The sequence below is a fragment of the Trichechus manatus genome, unplaced genomic scaffold (genome assembly GCF_000243295.1).
Source record: "Trichechus manatus latirostris isolate Lorelei unplaced genomic scaffold, TriManLat1.0 scaffold00527, whole genome shotgun sequence".
Taxonomy (NCBI): Eukaryota; Metazoa; Chordata; class Mammalia; order Sirenia; family Trichechidae; genus Trichechus; species Trichechus manatus.
The window spans coordinates 55,994-67,876 of NW_004444463.1; the positions used below are offsets into that span (position 1 = coordinate 55,994).

At 41.1% G+C, this 11,883-nt stretch overlaps 1 protein-coding gene across 1 annotated transcript in view; it reads left to right on the top strand.

Moving 5' to 3' along the window:
- Positions 1 to 2,050: 2,050 nt before the first annotated feature.
- LOC101361245 (DLA class II histocompatibility antigen, DR-1 beta chain-like) overlaps positions 2,051 to 11,883 on the top strand; it is a gene marked incomplete at its 3' end in the record, with an annotated part of 11,023 nt that continues 1,190 nt past the window's right edge. Inside the window, 3 exon segments of the mRNA XM_023725865.1 lie at positions 2,051 to 2,150; positions 8,965 to 9,143; positions 11,376 to 11,742. Coding sequence (XP_023581633.1) covers positions 2,051 to 2,150; positions 8,965 to 9,143; positions 11,376 to 11,742 — 646 coding nt within the window.

Sequence of the window (11,883 nt, forward strand, 5' to 3'; positions counted from 1 at the left end):
TGCAGTGTCACCACAGACCAGGGCATTGTATTTGAGAGGGGATCTGTTTCTAGAATTTCTATTCTGTTTCATTGTCTAGCTTCCTGCACTTGAGCCAATATCATGCCATATTACCTAACATAGATTTATAGTAAGTCTTGTTGTCTTGTAGTGAATTTCCTCCAGTTTTGTTCTTATTTTTCAAAATTTCCATAGCCAATCTAAGAACTTAGTATTTACATAGAAAGTTTAAATTCAGCTTGACAATTCCCTGCCACCTAAAAAAAAGAAAAGAGAAGAAACGTAACGAAACACAAAGAACAAGCACCCAGGCAAGCAAACGAAACAGCTTGCCGTGATTTTCAGTGGAAATTTACCAATTACAGATTTGGGGAGAATGAACATTGCTGAAATATTTAGTCTTACAATTCTCAAATTGGGAATTCTCTTCATTTAGTTAGTTTTATTAATTTCTCCCAATAATGTTTTATAGTTTTCAGTATAATAATCTCACTCCTCTTTGTTAGATTTATTTTTCGATATTTGATATAATCGGATGCTATTGTGAATGGTATCATTTTCTTGACTTTGTTTTCTATTTATTTCTGGTAGAGCAGAATATCATTGTTTTAGGTATACTAGCTTGTATCCAGCAACATTGTTAAATTTACTTATTAAATCTATGATTTTGTCTACAGTTTGTATTTTCTAAGTACATGATCATTTACAAGATATAGACAGTCCCTGGGTTAGAACGTCAGTCCAACCTACAACCCATAGTTGTTATCTAAAATTTATTCTGAATCTCAGAGGTTACATTTATTTTAATATCTTTAATAATTATCTAAAAGTAGAATTATGTATTTAAAATTATATGATTACATCAAAGGGTGCAATTCATAGTTGTTCACTAATTTCCTATTTCCTAAATACTCTATAATGTATTAATTAGCAAAGTTCTTATATCATTCCCTAGGATAAAGCAAGGGAAGAGGATCAGTTCAGAAGAATGTCCCCGGTTAAGTGAGAAAATCATAATGGGAACTGAGAGCAAGGGGCTGAACACTTTCCCACACAAATATTGATTATTCTACAACAGACTTGTTGTGCCAAAGGCTGACTCTGAGTCCTTTGTTGATCTCTAAGCCCCTTGTATCCTTTGATTTGAACTGTGCACCTTTTTACATTGTTAGATTAAGTGCTGTACAAAGGTACCTACAAGACCCTCCATTCCACATAGATTGCCTCCCATTTATTCTGGAGGTGCCACTAAACTCAGTGACAGTATCAGGAGACAAACCGGAAAAATCTTTTCACTCAGGTTAAGTTACTGAGTAACTTTCAATTTCTTTTGTTTATCAGAAACACCCCTACCTCTAAGGAGGTACAGACTATACTCTCCAATCAAAAGCTATAATTCTTTCAGATTCTCAGTTACCAGAGAATGCTGCTTTTTGAGAAGGTTCCTATGTGTCCAAAGAATCACAGCAATTTCCAGTATTGTGATTCCTGAAAAAATCATCATGTCTTCTTTTGCCTGTGAGAAGTCAACTTCCCCAAATCTACAGGACCAAGTGATGCTAAGATTAAAGATTAAAGATCTCCTGACTTGCAGTCATCTTTCTTCCACCACCTCTACTCCTAAACACACTCACGCATAAGCTTGTCCCAACAGTTCTGCCTCCAACCACAGAAGAGAGGAAGGCTGCTAAAGGGCTTAAACTTGTGTGTGCACATCACTGACCAGCACAAAGCTGGCTCACAACAGGGGCCACTTAAAAGCCTTTAGATGCAGCTGGATCAAATCTTTAAAGTACTAAATTGAAATAATCTTAATGAAGCAAAGCCTAAATTTCAAAAAAGGACCTATAGGCTAAATCATTGCCTAGCAACTGATGATGCTATTCCTCTTGGATGCTGATTGGTTCTCAATACCTAGTTTAACCAGTCCAGAGGCAATGCAACAAGTTCCTTGGTTCCTATTATTTGCGATGTGAGTGGAGGAGGGTCAAAGGCCTCACAGAGGGAGGTTTGCCCACTCCTCTTACCCTGTGCTCTCCTGTTCTCCAGCATGGTGTGCTTGTGGTTCCCCAGGGGCACCTGGATGGCCGCTCTGACACTGATACTGATGGTGTTGAGCCCTCCTCTGGCTTTGTCCAGGGACACCTGATGTAAGTGCACACCTTGGGCGGTAGCGATTATGGGGTGAGGTAAGGTAGGGAAAGAGTTAACTTTGTCACTGTGTACAGGCTGTGTGAAGTCATGATCTTTAAAAAAAATTGTGACATTTTCTTCTGTGATTATCTCTCTTTATCGTATGGGTCCCAAATACTTTCCATAATAAATGACTACAGAACTCTCCCTGAGAAAGTGCCAGTTAGCTGAGACATGAATGTTGAGAAGAAGCCAGCCATGTGAAGATCTAAGGAACAAGTGCTACAGGGAGAGGGGACTACAGGAGAAAGATGTAAATGTGGTAAGATGTTTGCTGTGTTTAACGTTGAGAGAGAAGGCTAGAGTGACTGGAGCATAGCGAGCAAGGGGGAGAGTGGCATAAGATGAGGTTGAAGAGGGAGTCAGGGGCCAAATCATTTAAGGCCCTGACAGCCATGGTAAGAAATCTGAATTTTATTTAAAGAGATAGGTGAAGTCACTGGAGGGTTATATGGAGGGGTAATTTATATTTATTTTTTAAAATAGTTCTAGCTACTATGTGTAGAATGGATTGTAGGGTTCACAAACGGAGGCAAGTAGACAGTTTAGGAACATTGTAGAATTCTCCAGGGAAGTCATGCTTGTGGCTTCACTTAGTGCTGTAGTGATAAAGAGAGAGAAAAGTGGACAATTTTGGGATACATTGGAGATGACTTATTGATGGATATAATGTGAGTGGTGAGGGAAAGAAGAAAATCAAGTTTTCTCTAAGGATTTTGTCTGAATAACTAGGGGGATGTTGGTGCACTTTATTGAGCCAGGGAAGATCAAGGGAGGAAACGATTTGAGGCGGGAGGCTATGAATGAAAGTTTTGTTTAAGTAAAGGTTTGATATGTCGTTTTGACATTCATGAGACGTTGTCAAGAGATCAACTAAATATATGAGATTTGAAGTTATGGAGAGTCTAGGGCTGGAGATATACAAGTTGGTGTCATCAATACATGGTCCATATTAAATGCTAGAATGTAGAGGAGGTTACATAGGGAGAGACAATCTGGATAGAAAACAAGAGGGTCAAAGGCCAAACACAGAGGCATTTTAATGTTAAAAGTTGATCTAAGAAGAATGAGTCAGCCAAGGAGACTGAGAAGGAGCACCAGTAATGCTGGAGGAAAACCAAGAGAATGTGATGATACATAGAAGCCAAGGAAAGTAAATTGGTTACAAGAGGGAGGGAGTGGCCAGCTGTGGGGAATACCACTAAGAAGTGGCTGAGGTGAGAACATGACAGAGAAGTGAGCACTGGGTTTGGTGGACTTGACATTGGCAGATTCAGTGGTATATTCAGGTTGGGGACTGAACTGTTTGAAGAGACAACAGGATTATAGATGACTCTTTCAAGTAGCTGGCCTCAGGAAAGGACTGTGCTCTGGGATCAGAGAGTCAGCTAGACTTCAAATATAAGAATAAACAGGCTTGAAGATAAGCTGGGAGGAACTGAGAACCAGAGATGTTTAGACAATAGCAAGGAAGCACTAGAGTGTCTTTGTATGCAATGTTGACTGGTTAGGTGCAAAATCAGAACAAGCAGTTATTAGTGACCTAAAATATACCAATCGCTGCCCTAGGTGAAGAGGACAGAGTGATGAGCATAACAAATCTGGTCTGTGTCAGCATAAAGCATGGTAACATTGTACAGTTACTGTGTACAAGGCCTGCACATGGAAGGGTTGAAAATTCAGGTGTGTAGCAGAGTTCCTATGTGACACTGGTGTACTGACTACAGTACAGTTTGGGAGAACATGGGATGAAAAGGGGGAAGTGAAAAAGTCTAAGTATTTCAAAAGTTTGATAAGTTTAGAAGATGTGGTAGTCAATATTACTGAAAGCTGCTGAGAAATTGAAATGATGATTGAGAACAATCTATTGAATTGAGGAATTCTGAGGTCACTGTCAATCTTTACTAAGAAGGACACTGGCACGGGAGCTGTGGTACAAGGCACAGAGCATGTAATTAATCACTTGCAGGAAATTAGAATAGTGTCCCGGTGAAGTGCTAGGACGCCAGAGCCAGATTTCCTGAGTTCTACTCCTTGCTTCACCTGCCATGAAATATTTGACTCTGAGCAAGTCATTTAGCCCCTCTGTGCTTTAGTTCCTTCAATTGTAAGATGAGGAAAATAATATCTCCTTCATGGATTTGTTTTGGGGATTAAAAGACATGATATATGTAAAGCCTTAGGAATAGTGCCTGCCACACTGTACTCTTACTTCAGTGCAAGCTATTATTTTTCTCTCCATCCACATACCCATGGATGCTACGTCCAAAATAGCTCTGAAATCTGCCCGCCACCTTCTAGGTACCACTTGACTGCCACTGTTCAAGCCACCATCATCTCGTGCCTGGATTATTCTCGTAGCCCCCAAACTCATCTCTTTTCTTCCACTCTGGATTTTTTCCATATCCAGTTCATTCTATTCTCTGTTGTCAGTGATGTCTGAAAATATACGCAGATCTAGAATGCCATTTCTGAAATTCTTAGAGCCAGATGTCCTTTGGAAATTGGAATTTTGGATTTTAAAAATTTATTTTCCCAATTAATTACAAACACCTTCAGTGGAATAAAGAGAGGTAACCTATAAGCGAACACATCAATATTTCTACACCCAAACCTATGAATACTCACACTTATAGAATAATAGCAATATGTAATATTGTAGCTAATGTTCATAATAAGAAAATAGCAAATGATATAGTGGGATAAATATAGAATAAATATTCCTATACATTTTTCTTAGAGAAAATATTCAGTAATACTTCAGACTTACATATGACTCACATGAAGCTAAATACTAAGCTAATACATACCCATAATTATTACATCCTGTTGCTTGACGATCTCAGAGTAGTAGGCAAGTCAGAGTCATTGTCTTCATCATCAAGTTGCGTTTGGCAATTCATTTTTTCAAGGAATGAAATTCACAGAGGATGAAGCACCACTCACGAGACTGTCGTTTTAAAGACTCCCTGCAGCACCATTGCGGTTCTGTGTCAGCAGTGTCTCCCTAACTGTGGAAGCTGCGATACTCTCCAGCTCCATGGTGAATGCACTTGTTCAAGGCTACTAATTAACTGATGCCCTATTCTCGCCAAATGGTCCTTGGGGACCTTTCCACCTGTGCTCTCCATGCCACCACTGCCATGCTCCCATCACTGCAGGAATGCCCAACAGGGGCCTCAGGGTCAGTGGTCGGTGTGTTTTTGATGTCAGCTTCCTTTGACTTATTTAAACTTTTACCTGATAAACTTCCATCATACATTGAGGTTTGATGTAATTTTCTTTTCCTTAGTGACATGATAGTTTTTAAAATCTTCATCTGCTAGCTCATTTGCAAAGTCAGCATAGCCCAAAGTCTGTGCCAAACATTTCTTAAGGTTGATTTATTAATTTTTTAGCATCTTAACAAGCACTAGCAATTGACTTTTTCCAGAAAGTTTTGGATTCCTTGACATCTGTAAACTGCAGCAAGTATAGAGTTTAAAAGTGTTTATAGTGCTGAGCTGCTAACCTAAAGGTCGGTTGAAACCTACGAACTGCTCTGCAGGAGACAGATGTGACAATCTGCTTCCATAATTATTGTTGTTGCTATGTGCCGTTGAGTCAATTCCGATTCGTAGAGACCCTATATGACCTTGTAGAACTGCCCCAAAGGGTTTCCTAGGCTGAAGTCTTTATGGGAGAAGATCGCCAGGTATTTTCTCCCACGGAGCAGCTGGAGGGTTCAAACTGCCAGCCTTTCGATTAGCAGCTTAGCACTTAACCATTGTGCAACTGGGGCTCCTTCCATAAAGATTACAGCCTTGGAAACCTTATGGGGCAGTTCCACTCTGTTCCATAGAGTTGCTATAACTTGTAATTGACTAAACGGCAGTGGGTTTCTTCACGGGACAAAAGAGTCCTTGGACACAGGCTTCAACACAGATGTATCACTGGGAGAAATTAAAAGCCATAAACTTTACTTCTTACACAAAGTTCAGGAGGAGTGTGTGTGGAGCAGTTGTACAGAGACAATAAAATTCTACAGTTTTCTCCCATTTCAATTGAATCGACAGCAGCGGGTTTGGTTTTTTGTTAAAATGAATTTAAGCCACTGATACAAAGTGATTAATAAACCAGTCAGAAATCGTACCTCTGGATATCCATGCTTTCTTTTTTGAAAATTAATGCACAAGTAAAATACCTACTCCTTTCAGACATCCTGGATTTTGGCTTTTTCCATTGATTGCCCCCATTTTTGTGTTCATTGTGGTGAAAATATACACAAGAAAACAGACACCAATTGAACAATTTCTGCATGTAGAATTCGGTGACATTGAGTACTGTTCACTTTGTTTCAGGAGAACTTGTAGCATTAGCACACCTGTTGTTAGAATCCATAATAGCTTTTTCTACTCTCTCCTTAGACATTATGAATTTTTTGTTTCTTTGTTTTTAAGAATCCCGCCCCAGTACAGATCTTTTTTTCCAGAAAAATAAATTTGTTCTTTACTAAAGTTTTCATCAGATGTAATTTGGCACAATTTTCCGTGAATTTTCATCTACTTCATAATTAACATTGAGTTTTTCACCACAGAGTTTTTAGATAGTTTTCACCAGTGGTTCTACCCAGGGACAATTTTGTCCTCAGGAGGCACTTCGCAATGTCTGGGACATTTTTCTTTGTGACAACAGGAGAGGCTATTGAAATCTAGTGGGTAGAGACCAGGGATGCTGCTAAACATCCTACAGTTGCCTAGGAGAGCCCCCATCCTCCACAACAAAGAATTGCTCAGTGGAAAATGTCAATAGGGCCAAGATTGCAAACACTGGCTTACCCTGGGTTGCTTCTAAAAGTTCTAGACTCACATGTTATATATGTACACACCTTCCGGTTCACTTTTTCATGGTTTATTTTAGCTTGTTTCCCTGCAAAAATGCTAGAGAATTTACCACATTGTAGTTACATTAATTCAATCAATGCGAGATCAAGATCTTAACTTTTTTTCTGCCTTATGCAATGTTTTTCAATATTTCATGAGTTCTTAGTCACCACCATCTCTGCTAACTTTCAACAATTTCCCTTTATGTTGTTAAGTCATACATGGTGGTGACTGCCACGAGTAGTTTTCATTATAACGCCTCGTATGCCTGCAGTAATTCTACGTTCTATACTTTAATTATATCTGATGTGTCCATATATTTTTATCATTTTAAACTAGAAGATTATCCTTTAACTTTTTTTTTGACATCTTTACAGCTCATAATTCAATTAAACTTAAAAAAAAAAAAAAAAAACCCAGAAGAATATACAGAAGTATGTATGGTACATCAGAGCTCTGAGACACAGCTAACCCCTTACCTTATCAGGTCAGATTTGCCAAATGAGTTTTGGCACTGGCTTAATTTTTTTTCTTACTAAGATCTTTGGATTTTGAAATATAGGTGAGGGATAGGAGACCTTTGTTGGAGCATGGTTTAAACCTGCTTAAAATGATAGTTTCTCATTTCCTATTACATTTAGTATAAATCCAAAATCCTAACATCACCTACCAGGCTTTTAGGTACCTGGCTCAATATGATTTCTCCAGCCTGATCTTTTCTGCTCCTTTCCCCTCACTCTCTGTGCTTCAGTAAATTCTTTTTTTCTGGTTTCTTGAAGAAGTTCATCGACTCTTTGGAGGTTTTGCACATTATTACCTTTACCTGAAATGTGCCTCCTTTAGCCCAAACTCACACGCCCCACTCTTCTCTAGCTCACGTCAACTGAATATCTCATGTCATCTGTCTGAGTTATCTAGTGCTGCTGGAACGGATATACCACAGGTGGGTGGCTTTAACAAACAGAAATTTATTTTCTCACAGTTTAGAAAACTAGATGTCTGAAATCGGGGTGTCGGCTCTAGGGGAAGGTTTTCTCTCTCTGTTGGCTCTGGAGGAAGGTTCTTGTCTCTTTTGAATTTCTCTTCCTTGGAGAGCTTCAAGTGGCTTGGCATCTCTCTTCCACCATCTCTGCTTGGTTGCTCAAACTGCTCTTTTTATATCTCAAAAGGTAGTGACTTAAGACACAACCTACAATAATACTGTGTCATTAATATAACAAAGAAAACTCATTAGGATTTACAACATATTTTAGGGGGGACACAATTCAATCTATAACATCATCTTAAATGTCACTTTTCAGAGAGTCCTTCCTTCTCTGGCACCCTAAGGAGATCTGGATCACACCATTAATCCTCCATAGGGAATGCCACACTTTTCCTTTTTTGGCAATTCTCACTCCTGTGTAAATTCTTGTGTTTGGCTTTTATCTCTCACTTTCACCACAATTTAAGCTCCCTGAGCAGATGGGAGAAGTCTGTTTTTCCCTCTTTTGGATTCCCAGGGGGCAGCACAGGGCCTGCACAGGTCAGGACTAAAGAAGTGTCTACAGAATAAAGGAGGTGGGAAGTGTTTAGAGAAGCAGTGATGATCTGCGGGAGGTGAGAGGAGAGGAGGCTTCAGGAAAAGGTGGCGCGGACGGCAGGGATGGGGCGAATCCTCATCTGGCTCCACCTTGGAGGTCTCCAGCCAAGCGTCTCAGCAGGAGCGGATCAGAGGACCTGGGGACAGGCGGTGCCCCCCGCCCTGCGCGGCCTCGGTCCGGCTCCGGCGGCTGAGAGATGGAGCCGCTCCGGCGGGGGGGTCGCTGTTGCGGGCGGAGGCCTCGCGCCGGGGACCCCTGCCTGGGGGGCTTCGCCGTCAGGTTCTTCCCGAGAGGCTGCCCGTGACGGGATCTTCATGTCCCCACAGCGCACTTCCTGGAGCAGGCTAAGCATGAGTGTCATTTCACCAACGGGACGGAGCGGATGCGTTTTGTGCAGAGATACATCTATAACCGGGAGGAGCACGTGCGCTTCGGCAGTGACCTGGGGGAGTTCGTGGCGGTGATGGAGCTGGGGCGGCCGGAGTGGGGGCATAGAGACAGGTGGGTGAGTGAGGAATTGTGAGGAGTCCTGAAGTTATGAGGATGCATGTGAGAGTGTGTTTTGTTGGAGAAATGGTGAGTACTGTGTCAGTGATTGTGAAAGAGGAGAGAGTGTGTGTGAGGTGTGTGTTAGAGAGGGTGGACCTGTGAGGTGCGGGTGTGCCAAAGAGACTGTGTGTGTGTGTGTGTGTGTGTGTTGTGTGTGTGTGTGTGTGTGTGAGTGTGTGGTGTGGGCCTGGGGTGTGAGGACGGAGGACGGGAGCCTGTGGGTGTGCGGGGTGTGGGTGCAGTAGGGAGGCCTTCGGGTTGTCCTCGGGGCCACTGTGGGGAGAGCTGAGGGGGGAGGGGAGAAGGGACAGGAAACGTTTGGGATAAAGGGAGGGTTGTCCCCAACTGTCCTTAACACAGGACCTTCTCAGCCATGAAGTCCCGGAAATAAAAAGGGTGCTGTTTGTTTCTTTGTTTGCATAAGCATTTCACTGAGGAAAAGTACCAGAGTAATTTACTTATTTTTTTGCGGGGTGCAGGTGAAGGAAATTCTGAGGCACCTCTGACCTTTCTGAGGCTTCCTTTAGGTCTAAATTTCGTGCAATTTGGTTGTTTTTTTAATGTCTATATTTTTACATAGTTGAAATACTTATGAAACTAGTTTTTTGAAGTATAATTTTGTACCAACTTACCAATGTTGCAGTTTTAATAATACTAGTAGTATTTAACTAGTTACATATTGTTGCTTTGTATGATTGTAACACAATTTTCCCCATACTCTCCTTTGTTCTTTTTTAAAAATATTGCTGAATATTCGGTGGAAATTCTCTCTTTTTATTTTTAAGTTGTATTTCTTGATTTCTGAGGCTCTAAAATGTTTTTCATACATTTATTGGCCAATTGTACTTACTAGTCTAATCATTATTTATTGACTATCATCTCTAGGTTTCTAGTGTTTTCTCAGAGAAATGGGTTCTCTACAAAGTAGGATTACTAACATGTTGCTGCTGAGTCAGCATTTCCTTCAGTTTGTGGTTTTTACTTTATTATTTTGAATGTTAAAGAATGTAAACATTTTGATTAAATGAGATGTATTGTGAAATTGTTAGTAATGATTTACTATTAATCTTAAATCTACCATTTTGTGGTATTGTGAAAAAAAGTCTCCCAAGGTTCTTTCTTTTTAAAAAATAATTCTATTTACTGAGGTTCTGCTAGTGTCAGGGATTGTCCAAAGCAGTAAGCACATATGTTAATGAGCCCCAGACCCAACCCTGACCTCAAATGTCAGTTTTGAAAGACAGACAGATGTAAATGGGTAACAATTCCAATACTAGATACGTTTGTATTGAAAATGGAGAGGCATTGATCAGATGAGAGTAAATATTAGAACTTTTTTGAATGAATGACTTTCCTTGTGCCTTTATCTCTCCTTCAGACTTCATGCTTTCCTTGGGACTCAACTCACAGAGTTAGAGAATCACCTCTGTCTACACCTACTTCCCAGTAGTAGAACCATTTCTGTGGCCCTAAAGGTGTGAGTGCATCAAGATAGCATTCTAGGACTTCATACTCTCATCTCCCCACCTATCCCACTGCCGTTCCCCAGTCTCTCCATGCTACTTAGAATCACAGTTTCCCTCAGAGTAAACAAGGGTAATAACTAGCTAACGTGTATTGAAGGCTAAGTTCCAGTCACTGTTTTGCAAACTTTAATTACATCAATTCTCACACAGTTTTAGGAGGTAAGTTACCATTATTATCCCTCTTTATAGGTGAGAAAGCTGAGGCACCAAAGCATTAAAAAAAAAAAACAAAACTCTCCCAGGACCGTCTAGTAAGAGGCAGAGCCTGGATTTGAACCCAGCCACCCTGGCACTAAAAATCATGTTTTTCATTATGCACATGGCCTTGCAAGGATTACAACAGTGAATAACTGTTTCAATGATCAAAAAACCCACAATGTTATTAATGTTTCACAAATCTAATGGGTCCATATTATAACAATTAAATTCAAGGCCCCTGACATACTTACTCATTTGGCCACATGGCCAGCTTGAGGGAGGCCTGGCCAAGACGTGGGAGCCTTGGTGGCACAGTGGTTAAGTGCTCAGCTGCTAACCAAAAGATTGACAGTTTGTGTCCACCAGCTGCTCCTTAGAAACCCTATAGGGTCTCTATGAGTTGAAATCCACTAGACAGCAATTTTTTTTGTTTTTTGTTGTTTTTTTTTCCCCCAGGATTTGAGAATGGGATTGAAGAGAGAAAGAATGGCAGCCAAGCAAGAGTTACTCTGTCTTCCTCACTTGTTCCCTCTGCCTTTTCTCTCCTAGTTGAGCCTGTGGTGACTGTGTATCCTGCAAAGACTCAGCTCCTGCAGCACCACAACCTCCTGGTCTGCTCTGTGAATGGTTTCTATCCAGGCCACATTGAAGTCAGATGGTTCCGGAATGGCCAGGAAGAGGAGGCGGGGGTTGTCTCCACAGGCCTGATCCAGAATGGAGACCGGACCTTCCAGATCATGGTGATGCTGGAAACCATTCCTCAGAGTGGAGAGGTTTACTCCTGCCAAGTGGAGCACCCAAGCCTGACGAGCCCTGTCACAGTGGAATGGAGTGAGAAGTTTTCTGACCTCATTAGTTCCTCCCTCACCAAGAACAGGGGCTTTGCTTATCCCCGGCTGTCTGGTTTCTCCTCTTCCCACACCATGTTTTCATTTGCTCCATGTTCTCCTCTCCTTCAGCACAGGTCACTGA